This window comes from Amborella trichopoda, chromosome 6, assembly GCF_054954075.1.
Source record: "Amborella trichopoda isolate Santa Cruz 75 chromosome 6, AtrichopodaSantaCruz75HAP2 v2.0, whole genome shotgun sequence".
NCBI lineage: Eukaryota > Viridiplantae > Streptophyta > Magnoliopsida > Amborellales > Amborellaceae > Amborella > Amborella trichopoda.
This window is the reverse complement of record NC_142341.1, coordinates 40,538,698-40,558,712: the sequence shown is the minus strand read 5'-3', so window position 1 is coordinate 40,558,712 and position 20,015 is coordinate 40,538,698. Positions and strand designations below refer to the sequence as shown.

General features: G+C 37.8%; 1 protein-coding gene across 5 annotated transcripts in view; it reads left to right on the top strand.

The window, feature by feature from the left end:
* LOC18429980 (serine carboxypeptidase-like 15) overlaps positions 1-20,015 on the top strand; it is a 65,595-nt gene that overhangs the window by 30,247 nt on the left and 15,333 nt on the right. Inside the window, exons 11-16 of one of the 5 annotated variants that reach the window (XR_016058501.1) lie at positions 10,470-10,588; positions 12,728-12,841; positions 12,965-13,010; positions 16,192-16,258; positions 16,383-16,608; positions 16,710-16,765. Coding sequence is in view for 1 of the 5 variants with exons in the window: in XM_088870803.1 (XP_088726929.1) it covers positions 10,470-10,588; positions 12,728-12,841; positions 12,965-13,010 (279 nt within the window). In the remaining 4 variants the exon portion in view is untranslated. Of the gene's footprint in view, positions 1-10,469; positions 10,589-12,727; positions 12,842-12,964; positions 13,011-16,191; positions 16,609-16,709; positions 16,766-20,015 lie in introns of all 5 variants that reach the window. The other 4 variants (XR_016058500.1, XR_016058499.1, XR_016058498.1 and 1 more) reach the window with 4 other exon arrangements.

The following is a 20,015-nucleotide window of genomic DNA, read 5'->3' as shown; positions in this document are numbered from 1 at the left end:
CACCTCCATGACCCAAACTTGAATATGTACAGCTCTAGTTAATTCCCTCGCCTAAAAGAAGCTCTACCACTTCTATGGCATTGTTGTTAACACTCCTAACAGGGATGGAAGCAGCCATCATAGAGACTTGTTGATCAACATTTAGGATACTCCTTGTCCCCTCGAACCCCACATGAATACTAGCTTCCTCCTTAGTAGTTAATCCTGATATATTTTGGTGGGAGTCTTCACATTTTGGTTTTTGCCAATGTTGAACAACCCAGCTGAGTCCACTCGGACTCAACCGAGTTATTTGGCCTGGGCCAGTGGTCGAGGAGAATACCCCCATACCCACTCGGGTACACAGGAAAACACAATTTCTCTCTCTCTCTCTCTCTTTCTCAAAAAGGGGGCAGATTCGCCCCACCCCCTCCCTGCCTTTTTCCATCTCCCTCTCTCTCTATCTGAAAGGAGGTTGATCCAACCCCCCGATTCATCTATTTCTCTCTCAAAGGGGGTTAGAAATCGTCTCCCTTTTCCTCTATCTCGATATCCTTCCCCTTCGTTAAGATGAATTGCTTTGTCAAGAACAACCTCTAGGCCCCTGATTTCAGTACCAGCAACAATCCGCTGGGGTTCCTCACATAGTTCGGAACCTTTCAACCAAGGTTGCAATTCCAATTTGGAATCCCGATTTTGCAATTTTCGACAAGGAATCTTTACGGAAACTAATTTGGTAAAGCTAGGAATATAATTCCTTATTTTAGAAATCTATATTCCGACACTTATAGAATACTGTTTCTAATATTTATTAATTCTCGATTTTGCAAATTTCGAATCTCGGTTCTACATTTATTGAATATGGATTCCACGTATATTAATACTTGACATGTTAGAAACATGATTTCAAAGATATCGGAATCCCGTTACCATATAGGTCGTCAAAATTTGGTTCTAAAGAGGACAAAATCTCCATTCTATATATGTAGGGATCTTGATTCCATTTAGGTCGAATCTTGATTCTTATAAATAAGGAATCTTATTTCCTACATTTCCTCTTATACAGATGTCGATTCCGAAAGCGAAAATCTTCTTTCGCAATTCTGATTCTTAAAATGATTCACAATCTCAAACAACTATGGTTCATCAACGGAAAGAGGGGAAGTATCTTTTGATTGCCTCATAGGCAGAGCATCATTCAAAGTAATTTTGTTTGCATGTTGTTCTTCCATGCAAATTTCTTTTCTTCCCGTGTTCAGGCAAACATCTAAGTTTTCACTTGAATGCTCAGCACCATTAGACTCTAAAAGAGCAGCTGGGATTTTCTTCTTTATACTAAGATAAACAATGCTCTAGATTGGTTCTATTCTTCAAAAACAGATTCTAGTCTTTTGCATCAGCATTGCCATTGATGTTACTTGATTTATGGGGCTCTTGCTCTCCTCAAAGTTCTATATACCCTTTCTATTTTTTTATTTTTTCAATGTGTACACTACTCGGCCAAGTCTACTCGGATGAACATTGGACGTTTAGTAGGATGACTCATATGGGTTTTAAACCTCTTGTTGTTTGGCTTTCGACTTGATTTGTGATTCTGTCTAAGCCATGAAGACCTACCAATGGTGTGGCAAACCATTATACAATACCTTTTTTAACTAGGCTCATTACTTCTTTCCACCAACGATTTTGAACATATCATTTCTAAGATTTTTTTAATCTTATTGAGGGATCAAATATATGAGCCACACTATAAAGTTGTGGGAGGGAATGATTAAGCAATGACAATGCATGAAGCGTATGTATCAGAAAATCAATTAGGTTTTATGTTAGTGCGGTCAACAATTGAGGCTATTTTCCTACTTAGGCAATTGATTGAGAAGTTTAAGACTTAAGAGAAAAGACCTCGACATGATCTTTATTGATCTAGGGAAAGCTTATGATATAGTGCACTGAGAGTTAATTTGGTGGATATTAGGAAAGAAATGAGTCTCCAGATACTATATCGACTTGGTGAGAGATATTTATGAGAGAGCACTAATTAGTGTGTGAACAACTAGTAAAGAGACGAGTGAGTTTTTAGTGACAATAGGTCTACATCTAGGGTCAGTGTTGAGCCCATACCTCTTTATGGACGACTTAACTAGGCACCTGCAAGATGATTTATCTTGGTCTATGTTATTTGCGGATGATATAGTTTTGATCGATGAGACCCAAAATGGTGTCAACACAAAGATAGCATTTTGAAGGGATGCTCTAGAATCTAAAGGTAAATTAGTCTGACAGTCTATGGAATGCAAGTTTAGTTAATAAGAAGTAGTTACGATTGACGACCACGAAATACCAATACGAGCCCACTATCGATATCTTAGGTCGATAATCTAGGAAAATGAAAATATTGAGGAAGACGTCGCATATAGAATTTGAGCTAGGTGGGCGAAGTGAAGATGTTCAACCAGAGTTTTATGTGATTCCCGAGTACCAATGAAGCTGAAGAAGATGTTCTGTAAGACAGTTGTGAGACCAACTTTGCTATGGGGCACATTGTTGGGCGGGCAAGAAACAACATATGCATAGGATGAGTGTAACTGAGATGAAGATGTTGAGATGGATGAGTGGCAACTTCGCCCATTCATTGGCAAGTTTGTAGTGGTGTATATTGATGATATCTTCATTTGTATTAAAAGCGTTGATGAACATTTGTTGCATTTACAGGAGGTGTTGGAGGACCTTTGAAAAGAAAAGTTGTTTGTAAACCTAAAAAAAGGTTCATTTTTTACTAATAACTTAGTATTTTTGGGTTTTGTTATGGACTGACCGACACCCAAAACAGTAACTGATGTGAGAAGTTTTCATGGTTTAGCAACATTTTATAAGAGATTTATCAGAAACTTCAACAGCATAATAGCACCCATAACTGATTGCAAGAAGAAAGGGATGTTTGAGTGGACTTTGGTTGCTGAAAACTTCAAATTGGTGAAAGAAAGGATGACATGGGCTCTCCTTTCACTTCCAGACTTTGAATAGGTCTTCCAAGTAGATTGTGATGCCTCGAAGGAGGGAATTGGAGCTCCCCTAAGTCAAGGGGGTAGACCTCTGGCCTTCTTTAACGAGAAACTAAGTGTGGCAAAGATTAATTATGCTACTTACAGTGTGGAGTTCTATGCTATGGTTCAAGCCTTGAGACATTGGAGGCACTACCTCATCCAAAGAGAATGTATCTTATTTTTAGACCATGAAGATTTGAAGTATCAGAGTGCTCAAAAGAACCTAAATCATAGGCGTGCTGTGTGGGTCTCGTACTGACAAGAGTTTACTTTCTTAGTCCGCCACAAATCATGCGGCCAAAACAAAGTGGTTGATTCCCCCAGTCGGAGGTGTCTCCTCCTTAGTACTTTTGCCACCTCAGTTGTGGGGTTTGAGTCCCTACTTCAAGCTTATACTACTGACCCTTACTTCTCTAAGATCCTTTAGCAACTTGCCTAGTGTTTCAGAAAATGTTAAGTGCCGAAGCGGCCCGGGGGGGGTCCAGGCTGCCCAACGCCTAGGCGGGTATCCAGAACCTGGGCGGCTTAGTAGAAAGAAAAATGTTGCTATAGTCTAACAATATAGGTATAACGGTATAACACATAAGAGTAGGGATTAGGGCACATCAAATGTGTAAGACACAAGTCCACATCAAAATTTCACTAACTTTGATTGCTTGATCTCCAAACTTCCACCTCTAAGATACTTCTAAGGACTCAAAATCTTCTAAAAAACCATCTAATAGATTTAGAAAATATCCAAAACTAAATCTAATATCAATGAGTGATGCTTAGATCGATTTCTCGTAACTTTGAGAAACCCTTCGATCCTATGGAAATCATCAAAACCTAGTTTTTTGGGGTTTTTCTCTTTGAAAAATAGGCTCCAATAGGGTTTAAGTTTCAAATGAACCTAAAATCCACTATTTTGCCCTTTTTATATTAAAAAAAAGACCAAAAAATACACTCAATGAGGGGCATTTCCGCCCTTAGGTGGGACGCAGGCCCTGGGCGGCTGCCCAAGGCTGAATGCTAGGCACCTTCCTAGGCGGGTTCCCTGGTGCCTAGGCAGGTGCTTAGGGACGGCCCGCCTAATTTGGCCGCCTATCTGGACCCCCTCGGCGTTGAGTGGTCTGCTTTTTTAAACAATGAACTTGCACAAGGAGAAATGGAAACGTGTGCTATTTTGTTATGCAGGATGACTTTCTCTTCAAAGGGAGTCGGTTTTGCATTCCCTAGGGGTTGCTTCACATCAAAATCATGGGTGAGATGCATCGTGACAATCTTAGTGGTCACTTTGGGCTGGATAAGAGCACAACCCTTGCGGAAGAAAGGGCAATCTCCAAACACCTATCTTTATACTCCCTTATCCCTGACCGACTATGGTTAGATGTGAGTAAGGACTTTGTAGGATTTCATTGCACCTCGAGAGGGTGTGACTCTATCTTTGTGGTGGCCTATAGGTTCTCTAAAATGGCCCACTTCATTCCTTGCCTAAATACTTTAGATGCGACTCAAGCGCCAGATCTCTTCTTTAAGGAGGTGGTCCGCCTTCATGGTGTGCCAAAGACCATCAATTCCGATCAAGATATAAGATTTGTGAGCCATTTTTGGAAACCCTTGTGGAAAAATTTGGGCACTAAACTGCAGTGTAGCAATGTCTATCACCCTCAAACTAACGACCAAAGCAGGTCGTCAATTGGAGCCTTGGAGATTTGTTGACAAGCCTTGCTAGGGACAGGCCTTCTCATTGGGATTGAGTTTTACCTTAGGCAGAATTTGCCTACAACAGGTCCCTTAATCTTTCCACAGGGAGCACTCCATTTTAGGTGGTTTATGGTCATCCTCCACACAAGGTGCTTGACCTTGTCCCTTTGCCCCAAGGGGTACGAGTTAGCAATGATGCAAAAGCTATGGGCTGACCACATCCAAGACCTCCATCAACAAGTCCTATAAAGACTACAAAAGTGTTATGACAAGTACAAAGCTGATGCGGACTTGCACCAATGTGAAAAATGTTTGAAGGAGGAGATTTGGTAATGGTGTATCTTAAGCATGAGCACTTCCCAAGGGGCACTACTATAACATTAAACATTGGAAGATTGGCCCTGGTTGAGTGCTTCAAAAGCTAGGGCAGAATGCCTATAAGATCAAGCTTCCTGACATATGAAATTTCTCCTATTTTCAACATTTCCGACCTCTATGAGTATCATGGGGAGGTTGATATGGAAGGTGGTGCTAGTTGGGAAGCACATCTACGTATGCAAAATGGGGACATGGTTGAAAGGATTTTGGATAGCCGTATCATCTCTACCAGCTAGGGAATTACAGTTAGGAATTAGTAAAGTGGAAGAACCAGCCCGATGTGAAGAGCTCGTAGATTTCTAAAGAAGAATTGCATTTTTCTTTTTTGTTTGCTTGGTTTTTTTTTTTCCTCCGTGATGTTACTTTACTGGAATTTACAGAAAACTTAGGAGGGATTCTTCTAAATTTTGGGCTGTGGGAAAAATTTGGAGGGAAATGTTTGAATTTGAATTTGAAACCTTGCTTAGGCAGTGGTATATGGCTTGGGAAAGTGTATTCTGCATGACTTAGGAAGGGGTAGAGTTTAAGAGAGCTTTTACTTTGAAGTCAAACGAAATCTATTAAAAGGGGAGACCTTACCCTATTGGAAATCAATATTTTTTTTGCAGATCTCAGATAATCAGGAACTAAGTTCCCATTTGGAGTGTCTTTGAGTCCCTGTACAAGCCATTGAAGTTAGGCTTTGTTAGTTTCAACCCATTGTCTTTGTATCACAGTTAAGTTCTCTTTTTTTCTTCTTTTCTTTAGCTATCCCTCTCTCTTTTCTCTCTCATTCCTACATCAATGAAAGCCTAGGAGAGGAGAATAAATTGATTCTACCTTCCCAAGGAAAGTTTTTCTAATCATTCCCAGTAAATTCTTAGTTCAGCTTGAGATGTACAATTACAAATACCAATATACTAGTAACCGTATATTATGGTCGATGAGCTGCAGAGTGACAAAAAAGGATAAGGAATATTGTTAAGACGTAAACCCATTTTTGAGTTTGTGTTATAATTTGAGCAACTCAACGAGCGTTAATATGCATGTGCATGAAAAGTTTCTAGTAGAAGGATGTTTTAGAGTTCCCATATAGAAGAGTCTAGATAGTTGAAGTAGGTGTTAGTAAGGAAATTTCGAGGGTGTTGTTAGAGAAGAATTCTGGAGTGATATAAAGAGTGTCACATTGTGCATTTTAGAGAGAGAAGAGGCTGCTATAAATAAATCCAAGGATCATATGTGAGAGGATAGAGAAATAATAATAAATATCCGTGGTACTTGTGTGACTTTGTAAAAAGACTGCAACTTGTGCGAAATTTCTAAATTAGTCCAAAGTGTTGTAGGAACTTCCTTTTTCTTTTTCTCTATTATACCTCCATTACATTGGTTAAAGACTGCAACTTGTGCGAAAATTTCCAAATTACTCCAAAGTGTTGTAGCAACTTCCTTTTTCTTTTTCTCTATTATACCTCCATTACATTGGTTATCAAAGCTACCTGATAGAGAGATGGCCTTTGCAAGCATCGTGTTTCAGCCACAAGTCCCGCACCTCTCCATGGCATATTATGAGAATTAGAGCATTCAAATGAAGGCTTACCTAAAGTTAAAAGATTGTTCTTCTGGGTTTCATGCTCTTATTTCACAAAGGTTTGATTGCAGTCAACCAATTAAGAAGAAATGGGAAAACCTTGGTTGATGTACGTGTCATGGAAAATTTATTGAGATCTATACTTACAAAATTTGAACACATTGTTGTAGCAATAGAGGAAAGTAAAGTCTATCGGCTATGAATATTAGTCAACTATCTAGATCCCTACATGCTCGGGAGCGAAGAATGTTTCAGTAGACAAACAGTCCTCCCAAGCAAGTGTTCAAGCAAAGCTTTCTCTAAAGGATGAAAGAGAACGTGGATTTAGAGGACAAGGACAAAGAAGTTGTGGTTCTACACACATAGGGGGACGAGATCCCGACAACTTTAATATTGGAAGCAGTAAAGGTGAAGTAAGGCACCCTCATGGGGCAAGGCAGTAGAAATTTCGGCCAGCCCTTCAATTGACAAAGGTATGAAATGCCTAATGTTTGGTATTCAATTGTAAAAAATTTGGGCATTATAGATCTGATTGTAGATTTAAGAATTCAAATGAAGATGTTATTAATTAATGCCATTGGGAACTTTCCTGTAAAGCCAGGGAACCCTATTTAAACTTGCATGATGACCTCATTTTTCAAGTAGATGGAGCTCACTCCTATCATTTTCCTATTGCACTCCCTAGGTTAAGAAACTCAAAAACCTGAGCTCAGGAACTCCATTTCCAAATTGGAGGATCTCGCTCCCCAGTATTATAATTATCGATCCCATCTAATAGAGGAACTAGATCTACAACACACATGGACTGTGTTCCCTATTTTGACGTTGTATGGACATTGTCCCATCTAATAGAGGAACTAGGGATCTTCAAGGTAGCTTCGATCCATCGATCCTACCAGGATCATGGAACCATTCCCGATCTTGCTCTCAACAACTATGGATGTAGTTATATCATGGAGGAAATCCACTGGATGAAACATTCATGAAAACTAAAACAGCTGAGAGTTCCTGGCAAAGGACAAACAAAACATGGTCATGGGCCTTGGTCTATTTTTGCCCAATGACCATTCAACAGTGAAGCTGATGGACAACCTCATTCATAAGAAGGCTTTTTTTTTTTTTTGGAAGAGGGGGGTGGGGGGGGGGGGGTTAAAATGTTAGAAGGAAAGTTTTGGTAATAGATCCAACATAAGAAGGATGTGGATTGGTTGGAGAAGGACAACAAAACCTTTAGAGTCTTGTAGCCTTTTTCTCATATGGGTTATGTGAATAAAGGAGGCACCCTAATTTGAGTGGTAGTTTGGATTGGGCGACGAGGGATGAATGGGAATTTTTGGGCGAAGAGGGCTTAAAGCATATAAGCATGAGTACGGATAAGACTAGCTATGGTTTGCATGCTAGACTTAAGGTGGTTAGTAGAAAAACTCGAGGGCCTGGGTTTTGGAGAGTCATGAGCCTTGACACATTGAAATTGGTTTACAGGTCAACCTTCATTGAGATCAGAGTGAATGCAGTGGTTTTGAGCCAGGAGGAATAAGTACACCTGCATGACAGTGTAGAGGCTTGTGAGAGCAAGACCCAAAACCTTGAGATACAACTTGTAGAACATGCATGCATGATAACTACATATTTGGGGGACTTCGGGTGCTCTATGTGTGTTTGTGTTGAGAGTGGATTCCCACACCATTGAGTGATATATATATTTGGGTGAGATGATTTGTCCTTGGTGGACCCCAGAAATCCATAGTAACCTTATACTCCATTTACATGTTGGCTAACTTTGATGGACTAATCATGAGCCCATATAATAGAGACACATAGGTCATGCGCTTTGTTGGTTAAGTTGGGAGGTAGAATGTGAATTCATGGTTACCACATACAAAATACCTTGCAATAAGTAATGTGTCATCCCATACAATGGTCACTCTTTCAAGTTTTTCTTACATCTTTAAGTGCATCATATTGCACTTAGATGAAGATATTAAATATGTTTTACTTCTCTAGAGCCACAAAACTATAGTTTTCTGCTCTCAAAGGAGAGGTGGATTGATGTGGAGTTAATTTTTCCCTCTCCATAGGACCATTTTGATATTAATTTTTTGTCCTCTCCAAATTTAGAGCACTTGAGCAACACGTGGGCTACGTTTGCGGCATATGTGTTCATGACTCACGTGCATCACATGGGCCCCACTGGCAATGGGTCCCACATGAACTGAGCCCCCTTTTCATTTTTTAATTTGTTTGAGAGATGTCATTATTTTTATACAACTAATTCATAAAAGGGTTTGGAGAACCCATATAGTTTTTTAGTTTTCGCTTTTCAAATCTCCATTTAAAATAAAATAATGTAATGAGAATTATCCCATATAATGAGTGTAGTGGAGATGATAATGTTGAGATGGATGAGTGGCAAGCAAGAAGGGATAGAACTCAAAATGAATCCATATGGGAGAATTTAGGTGTGGCTGCAATAGGCGATAAGATGAGAGAGAATAGATTTAGGTGGGCTGGCCATGTGTGGTGCCGACCAAGTACAACACCTATTAGGAGGTGCGAGTTAGTTCAAGTGGAAGAACTGAAAAGGACAATTGGTAGGCCCAAAAGGATGTTGTTGGAAGTAATCCGAAAAGATATGGAGACTTATGGCCTCATTGAGGGTATTGTCTTTAATAGAGCAAAATGACAGATTAGGATTCGTGTAGTCGACCCCAATTAATTGGGAAAAGGCTACGATGATGATGATGATGATGATGATAATGAATTTAATGAGAATTATTTTAAAAAGGGTTGGTCTTTTTGATAAAGGATTGAGCTTCTGGAATGATTTGAATTCTAGAGATAATGGGAAAGCTGGTGTGAATTCTTTTTGAAATAGAAAAGCAATTTTTTCTTTATTTGAAAGATTTTGGGACACGACCAACTAGAGGCAATGGTGTAATTCTCATTCTTATATCATGATGGTTGATCTAAGAATAAAGGGCTTAATTAAAAGCCTCTCTCACCTTAAAAATCTACATAGAAGGCAATGTCATCTCCTCTAAATCCTCACCTGAAAATTTATATAGAGGGTCGTGACCAAATCTCCTACATGATGATAATGTGAGTCTCTTTTGGAGAACACCTGGCTAGATTTCCTTTTTGAGAAGGGTAGAATAGGTCAAGAGCTGTAAGAATTGAAAAGAACTTTGCCCAAGTTATGATGTGCCACTGATCAGGTAAGATGGATGGTGTACAAAGTCCTTGGAGGTAATCCGAGACAACTCTCAAAGTTTGTTTTTACGTTTCTTTCTTGATTTATTTTGAGTTTGTGTTTGGTGTGTGAGAATGCGGTAGCAATCTAGTCTCCGTCATTGTTTTTGTTTTCTTCTGTGATATATTTTCTTTATTTCATGATGGTTGAATGTACATCACAGCACATTTAATGTGGGGGATCTAGGCACATGTAATAAAATTACAAGAAAATTTGTGGAATCTTTACTTTGATCACCCTGCACTTTCTGCTCACAGTCACATGGTCAAGAATTCCAGAATATATTACTTTTGTGGATCTGTTGTGAGGCATGAACTGTTACTCTCTCGTGCCCTCATTTGTGGAACTTTGGTTTTAGTTTCTGCTCTTTTCTCAGACTCTCAGTACATGATCAAGAAGTAAATTTTATATTAAATAGTAAATCATAGTAATTTACTGATTCTATCTTTCAATTATATACTCTCAGTTCAGATGAAAAAAAGTATGTGCTGTTGTTAGTGAAGCATTGAAAAATCCTGTAACATGCTTCTTGATAACCAAATAGCTATTTTGTTCTTGTTTTCAGGGAACTGTAAAAGAATGGAAAAGATGCAACTATGGTATCAATTTTAAAGCAGATGTTACAAGTTCTGTTGTTTATCATTATAATTTGACTATGAGAGGCTACTCAGCTCTCATTTATAGGTACCTGCATATTGCCTTTCCCTGTTTGTGTTATTAATTTGGGAACAAAAGCACAAAAATGTATGTTTTTCATAATCAAAGTTGGAAATTCAAAAATAGCTTCCACATAAGTAGCAGGGGTTGTTACTGATTTTGCTAGGAATTCGATATTCACTGTAATTATTTCTTTTTACTGATAATGTGACAAGAAGTTTGAAATTTTGAAAACGAGGAAATCAAGATAACTAAGGGGATGGATCTTGATAAATAAGGAAAAACTTTGTTTTAGGTAAAGCTTATGTTTTAAGCCCAAATTGTTAAATCTTCTATAAAGCAATCTAAAGATTATTAGTATTATAATTTTCTGAATCCTAGAATGAAATTCAGCAGAAGATTTTTGGTCATGATTATATGCAGTATTCAAAATGCAGATTCGGCTGCCTAGACACAGGGTGCCCTCACCAAAATTGAACTCTCCCCCAAAAAAAAAAAACAAAAAAAAAGTTCTTAGGGCATGGTTTTAAGTGTTAGGGAGTTTTTAGCGCAATTTTAGGGCCCCAAACTTCTCGTGACATAGACGAAAACTTAATCGTACAATCACATAACAGATTTATGGATACAAGTCTCAAAGAGATTGTAACTTGTAAGACATTAAAATGCTTGAATATGATATATGCTCAATTTTATTGTCCAAGTGAGGAAAAATTCAATTAATCACGAAAAATCAATCTTTTAACTCTAAACATATAAATATATAGTAAAAGAAAAAAAAAAAAAAAAAAAAAAACATATATGATTCGCAACATAATATATTGTAGGAAAATCAAATCAAAACCTTCTTTCAAATATGATAATACTTTGAAAATAGAAAAATCAAATTGACGTCGGAGCAAACCTCAAAATGTCCTCAAAATCAACTACTAGAAGCTCCAAATCCACCACAAACTATTGCCTTTGTTTTTAGAAAAAAATCAAAAAAATCATAAAGTTATCGACCTTTTGATAAATCTCAAAAAAGTGGTTTTTTAGGAGTTTTTTTTTTGCTCTAAAAGCTACCGTTTTGGTTTTGAGGGTTTATAATATCCTCCAAAACCCTTTTATCCCCTTTGTCAGGGAAAAAATGATTTTTTTTGCCCTTCATTTACCCTAAAACCCATTTCGCCCATATGCAAGACGCATAATGACCCCACCTAGCTTGTTTTTAAAGAAATTGCACTAGGCTGCTGGGCGGGCGAATTTTTGAACACTGATTATATGGTTCGACTTTGGAGATTGTTGTTATTGCAAAACTATTTGGCGAAGTAGCTGTTTTATGTGGTGGCGCCTCAAATACCCATCGTGGAGATGGATTTGATGAGCTGAATCTCCTCCTCCAGGATTGAGGACCTGAATCTCCTTCTAGACGCTTAGAAATCCATTTCTCCTCCCAAATCTTGAAGTTGGAGCTCCTATCATGGTGCAAATTGACATCCGTATTGTTTTCCAAAGTGGACGATTCAGTAAAAAGGATAGCAAATCAACATATTTTTGGGGCTAGAAATATTCCCCTTTTTTCTTTTCTTTTTTTTCTTTTTTCTTTTTTTTTTGGCCAGATTCATAATAATGGAGGTGAGGAAGGATGGATATGCAGATTTTCAGGTCCTCAATTGATACATCTGCAAGATGGGATTTTGAGATGCAGCCATTTTCAGGTCCTCATTTGATTTGATTGCTGAACTGCAAAACTCACTTGGGCTCCGCGCTCTTCCAAACAACCACTCTTGGTGGTTATTTTCTTATGGCCGATCCTCTTTCCATCTGAGCGGTGTAGGAGGGTAGACTTTTTAAGAGCCCTCTTCTTAATTCAATTCATTAATAAATGATTCAAGAATGAATTTGACGTCGATCCCCTGTGCATTCTTTTCTCTCTATGATGGGTACGTTGATACGCGTAATTGTAGTTGTGCCAAACCCCACCAATTATGTTTTAACTTGGTGATATTTCAATGTTTTCCAAGGTGCCCCCCCAGGTTTAAGTAGTGTAACTGGCTATACAACAACACATCCTCTTTTACATTTTTGCAGGTGGCTTTGATTGGGTCACATTGGTTTTTGGCTTCCAATATGACATGTATTTGGTTTTGTTTCTTGTCGCTGATGCTTTAATTTGGACTGTTTCAGTGGAGATCATGATAGTGGTGTTCCATTTATTGGTACTCAAGCTTGGATAAGATCTCTTGAGTTCCCGATCATTGATGATTGGAGAGCTTGGTTGGTTGATGGCCAAGTTGCAGGGTAAGCTTCTTCACCATTTCTCCATTCCAATTGATAAATGGGCTTTAGCTATTTGAAAGATACATAAGCTCTCATCTATGCTCTCTGATTCTCTCTCTCTCTCTGTGGCTCATGTTTTTGCAGCTACACCAGGAAGTACGCCAATAATTTGACCTTTGCTACTGTCAAGGTAATACCTTCTACTATTTGCTGCAATCATTTTTGGGTTTACCACACTCTGCAACACATTTATTGTTAGAGAATAAATTACTATCTAGAAGACATTTGTATTATTGATAAAGTATTTGAGAGGTCCTATTGGTTTTCTCCTTTGGACTTTAGATCCAAAGATCAATCAATGATCGTATTACAACTTACCCTAAATTCATGTGTGTTTCCTTTTCCAAATCAAAGTTTGGCAAATACAGTCTCCTGGCCATAGTGCGTAGCCGTCTTTAATGGTTCATGTATAAAGTGTTGCCCCTTAGAAATTTTCTCTCTTTATAATATTAACATTACACAAAAATCAGTGGAAGATGACAGGCGAGAATGGTCGATATGGAATCTGTTACTATAGCCCAGTCCCAATTCACATTTTGATATACATATAACATACCTGGTATATATGATCAAACCGTTTTTCCATGATTGAAGTATTGTATCTTTTGTACATTTTTGAAGTTTAATGTAGAGGCCATCAAGCATGCCAGTGAAGAAACTCTATCGAAGTCTTTATTTTCTTGCACACCTCATTTTGAATGAATTGAAAACATGGGCAAGAGTGGTTATGTCCTCGTATTTCATGTATCAAAATGTTACATAACATTTTGTAAGTTACATGAAGCTTATTTTAGAAAATATAATTTTGTAACACAATTATATGACAGGCTTAAGGGATATTTCAAGAGCATATGGATCTTTGAAATTTTTCCCAAAGTTGTACCGGTTAGGTTTGATCTGAACATTTCAAAAGCATGCTCTGGACTTGATCAGATGAGAGGGATGAGGATTCTATACAGCCATCTGGTGGCCTAGATAACCTAATATTTGACAGTGCAGGAGCAATTCTAGGCCCCTTCACACATAGGAGAGAAATTTCGTAGTTGCTGATCACCAATAAGAATGACGTTGAGTCAATTTGAGCTTGTGCTCCAGCCATATGATCACTTACATAATAAGGTAAGCTTGAGCTCATGTTCCAGCCATATGATCACTTTCAAGAGTACATAATAAGGTAAGCTCGTTTTCATTGCTATATTAAGCTCCACGCAAACCTCACTATTTGGATAAAAGAAATGGAGGTACACCCACCCTGCTTCACGGCTGCCTTCTACTCTTTAGAACTCAAGAACCTTGTTTAGAATCATTTGAGCTTGGAGATTTAGAAAAAGCTCTAGTGGAGTGAATTTTGCAGTTGGTCTCCTCACCTTCAACTGATATACATGGAGCTATCGAAAAAGGAAGTGAATCCTGGAAAGAATGTACAAAAGTTTGAACCGACTTTTTTGTTGAATCTGCACCTTTTCCTGGGTAATTTGGGAGTAAGTTTCTTTTACTTCATCAGACTGTTTTAACATAGCATGATGACCTTATTGTTACGAAAAATCTATTTGTGAATCATTAGCATTGGTGAAATTTCTGAAGCTCCTATCCGCTAAAGTATTAAAATCAGTTATCTGAGTCTATTGTTTGTTGGTGAAACTTTCTCAATGCATAGATAAGCACAGACAGCTAGTTTAAGGTATGAAAGCTACTGATGATGGTCATCCTAGTTTAGGCATTCCTTGATTTAGTTTTATGTCTTCTCTTCTATTTTGTAGTTCACACTTGTGTTCGTTTAGAAATGTGGCTGTGATAGGTTGCGGCCTGAGACTAGTGTAGCTTTTGTTTGAGCACTCCACATTTTAGTTTCCTTGGTTATTTTATATGGTGAGGGTACAAATGTGCTCAACCAAACTACTAGATGTGAGCAAATATTAAGAGCATCCTCTTTGCCCTTAGCATTGCAAAGCACAAGCATGAACTTGAAAGATGTTCGGGGAACATCATGAAGAATCAAAGCTGAGTGATCTTGGATACTTCCTACTCATGAGCTGGCCATTCATGAGCCTATATAGGACATTTACACATGACTAAAATGTTGACAAATTCAAGAGCTGCAGTCTAAAAGAAGTGTTTCCTTTATTTTGGAAAAGATTTAAAATCTACATTTCCAGAACCCTAAGCTCGGAGGTTGAGAGTCCAACTAAGGATCTGTTATATTCAGTGTGAAAGGGAAAATAAATCCCTTCAATTAAACTAAGCTAACAATATAGATCACACAATGTTGAATGCTTACATAGGGGATGGTGAGGATTCCAAGTGAAGTTTTGGGCAATAAATGGGAGTGTAGACCTATGTTACACTTGTGAGCACTTCTGTCCTGCATATGTGTTCTCTTTTTCTTTTTTATGTTATGTTTATGTCCAGCACATTTAAGGATGTAAGGGCAGATTTTTAGGAGATTCAAATGTTATACAAATTACAAATCTGCCCCAGGACATTTTACACTAATGTCCTCAAGTTTGCTGGACATAACACAAGCATGAAACAATACAAATGAATGCTGTAAAGATTGAAGAGATAAGAGAGAAAAAAAATATCTAAGCCCACAATTGGGTAAAATTTAGATGTCTTTCATCCTATTTCAATCATGGGCAATGTGCCCTAAATATACACATGTATCCTTATAAGAGTTATAATATAGGCCAACTATCATTTAAGTTACAACTGTCATTTATAAAGGTTACAGCAGCAAAATCATCTAGATATATAGTACAGATATGGGTTTTCAAAAGTGCAGGGGTTATTGGTCAGTGTGCCTTATCACCATAGGAGATTTCCCTAATGGGCATGAGCCAATAGTTAGTGTTGCAATTTTCCCGAATGGGTGTGAGGCCCATAATATTCGCTATACTCCCCCGAAGCTGGAGCATATATATCGTAGATGCCCAGCTTGCCCAACGTTTCTTTTTGTTGAACTTGATTGGATGGTTTGGTAAGTATGTCTGCTAATTGATTCTTGAAGTGAAGAAATGGAATACGTATCTTCTTTGAAGCAACGTTTTCTCTTGTGAAGTGATAGTAGATCTCAATATGCTTGGTTCTTTAGTGAAATACAGGTTCAAGGCAATAGAAATTGCTGCTTGATTATCACATTGTAAAGAAATAGGAGCTGCTGCATTGACACCCATCTCTTGAAGAAGAAAACAAAGCTAAATTATTTTGCATGTAGTTTTCAATTGTTCGATACTCAGCTTCTGCTAAAGATGAGCTATAAAACTCTTCTTACTCTGTTGGATGACTAAATGACCACCACTATCTTTGAGTAGGCACTGGTAGACCGTTGATCAAGAGAGCACCCAGCCAATCTGCATCACAAAAGCCGTGTATATCAAGGTGAAGTGACTGGTATAAAGTAGTCCTCTCCCTAGAGCTGATTTAAAAAATTATAACATGCGATAAACAACCTCCAAGTGATGGGAGCATGGTGATTGCATAAACTGACTCAACACTCCTACAGCATCTACAACATCTGCCTGTTAGACAATCAAAGAGATAAGTCTGCCTAATCTCTAATGTACAGCAAGGTTATTTAGATGCTCTGATTGTTGCTCATACGGTTTGTGATTAACCTCTATGGGATATCTGCAGGTTTCGCTCTGAGCATTCCTGTGTCATACAGTTTGTGATTAACCACGTATACTACCAGTATTATGGTTGAACAAGAATCACTTTTAACATACAAGGTGATAAAAAGCACTTCTTTGAAATCTGAATAGGCATATTAATGTACTAAATCATGGTTGTTGGAAACGATTCTGAATCTGAATAGTGGAATTGCATCCAGATAGAAGATTCCTGTTTTTGTAGTCGACATTTGAAAGTTGGACTATGTAACCCAGGGTAAGCGTATACCAATTAAACGTTTCCTATCTTTTATTTATTTTCACCCCCCGGATTACTTATAGATGTCCAGATACATAATGAGAAACATTAAAAACACAAAGAATCATGAAGCACATAATACTTTTATCACACAAGTAAAATTGCATAAACTTGATCTTGGGATCATGAAGCACATAATACTCATGGGAATAATGATCACAAGAAAGCATGAAAGGAAGACACCGGAGATTACTTTAATCGGGCTGCAGGTGATCAATGATATATCTTGGATCTACCAAGTATAGGAAAGATTAAGGCTCAACCCTTAATTATGAGAATGTGGAACAATTAATTGCATAAGGATTCAATGCCTTCACTAACTAAGTGGGGCATGTCCCTCTTAATGCCTAAGTGGGGTATTCCCCTCTTAATGCCTTAGTGGGGTGTGATTCCCTTCTAACCCCCTTTAGAGATCTTGAGATGAGAGAGGAGAGAGATGAAAACCTAAGGGTGGCGTGCCACCCTTTTAGAGAGTAGAGAGAGATGAGATTTATGGTGTAGAGAATTATGTTAGAGGAGGCCCTTATTTATAAATTTTTCATGGGCTAGGGTTTCCTTAGGGTTAGCCATCCTTAGTGAAATTTGATCCAGACCATTGATCATAGGAGACTTGTGGGGTGAGAAATATGAGTCATTCATTCCTTAGATCAACTATCATGATTAAAAGGAATGTGTTAGAACCTTATTCTCCATCATCTTAAATCTAATCTTATCAAATATTGTAATATGGAAAATTTTCTCAATTTGACTATATTTTTCCATAATCTTCTTACACAATATTATGATTGAAATCCATCTTCCTTAAATTTCAAATGACATCAAAATATTTCATCTTGATTTGCAAGCCATTTTAGCTTGGCCAACTTTTAGTAAGGGTTGCCTTGAGTGGGGTGTGTCACCCTTGGTGGTTTTCATGTAGTCCCCACTTCAATCAAGTCATATGCAATTTTTATGGTAAGAGGGTGTTTCTTATTGAGGCGTACCACCCTTCGGTGGCCACAAATGGGCCGCACTCAATCCACCATGCGATATAATTAATGGTGGGCCCCCATATGATTAGTGAATTATAAAATTCATATTTTGATTTTTAGATATATGAAAATAAACTTTATTTTCTTTTGAATATTTAAATATTGAAAAATGATTATCTCTAGATTTATAAATTCAATTTGTAAAATAAAATATTCAGAGATTCAAAAAAATTCAAATAATCAATCTAAAAATTATATATTATCAAAATAATTAAAACCAAATAATTTTGATGGGAATCAAATTCGACAAGGTCTAGGAATTATAAAATTGCCGAAGCACTCCACCTTCTACTGTGGACTATAATCCATACTTGCTTTCTCAAACTAACCAAGCGGTTCCCATGACCCGCAGACCACTGTAGGGTTTCATGATTGGGCCACAAAAGTTTGCCAATAGGCAAGAAGACACAATCTCAGTCTATGGACTAGAGGTTTTCCCCTAGAGACAAACCAAGGTTACTAAACCGGATGCAACTACATCTCTACGATGCATAGGATAATCTCTTGTACATGTACACACTTCACACTAAACGGTGGTTTACTTTCTCGATACGGCTATCATATGTACAATGTCGTGTGATGGTTCAGTGGTGAGGCTATGGCTCTCGTCTCTAAAGGCAAACCATCACACACAAGGGTAACACAGTCCCTCGGCTCACCCATCTGGGCAACTTCGACCTCATCAAGGGATGAACCACAAAACCCTCATTGGTTTAGTTTTATACCAGGTAACATGAGTTTTCCAACTCGACTGGTTGAGCACGTCAAGCCAAGTCTGAGCATCGACAATAACATTTGTCTAGTATGGTTCACTAAGGACCATATGAGTTTAATCAAGATATTACTTACAAGCTCTCATAAGGCCTTTAATTGCCACAAAAATCCAACATCTCTCACTTGGCCTTTGAAGGCCTTACAATTTCTCTTCCTCATATTTTCGTCCCCCAATTGCAATCTCTCTCAAGCATTTTTCACTTCTTCTCTCTCATTACATTAACCCTGACGAACTTTTTCGTCATAAATCCTTTCACAAAGGATTTATGGATGCAACTTCTGAGCGAATCATGAAGCCTATTTCTCTTTGCTGCTTGAATCACATCTCGAACGTGGTCATAGTCCATCTTTTTATGTCGCATCGTGAATCCAGACTCGTTGTCACTGAAGATCATTACGTACCGTCGTTGCATGGGGTCGTATCTCAGCAGATTAAGGGAGTTCTTTAATAAAGCTGCTCCCTTTTGTAGCCATACAACCAACACCACATATCTAAATTCTATGGGTGAACAACATTTTTCAGCTGGTCTGCCAACACAACCAGGTATTGCCATTGGAATGTTAAGCTATCCGGAGCTCTCATAACAGGATACTTGCATTTATGAATATCCAAGTATCTAAAAATAATCGTGGGATTGTTAACAGCTCCCTCTCAAACATAACATGTAAAAAAAAATATTATTTCAACATTCTCATGCATGTATCATGTGGTAATAGATCAAGTCTCATACCAAATAGTAACTCAATGCCCATTTGGTTTAGCAAAATGTAAAAACCATTTTTCCGAACCACAACGATTCAACCACACTAGTCTCTTGGTTGTATATCCATATAAACCAAGTTATCTTATCAACCCAACATGTGTCATGAAAGCCTAGCAAGATGGCCATCCTTTAAGATACCCCATGGTTCACGATCTTAGTTAATCGAGGATTCTAAAGAATTCAAAAAACAGGTCACATAATTGGTACTATGATACATGAGTCAAGACATATGGGTATTTAAAAACCGTTCATAGATAAATGATACTTTCTCACACGTACATGAAATACTTTCCAGACCGAATGCTTTTCCTTATATAAAAAACTCTTGACTTGGAATATTTTCACAGGCAATATTTAGAAAAAAAAAAACATGGTGGTTTAAATTAATTTTTCATAAATACTTAGTGGACCAAGCAAGACTGTGGGGTTTTCTCAAAGTCGTATCCATGGACCTTGGTTTTTCAACATAAAAGGTTCAATCCAATTTCTAAAAGAACATATTTATCCTTTAAAATTTTTACCACATACACTTTTATTACTTACCAAGTCGTGTTATAGCCACAAAACAAAATATAAAAGCCATCTATGAACTTAGCTAAAATGAAACACAACTAAAAAGGTGTTTATCAAAACTGACAA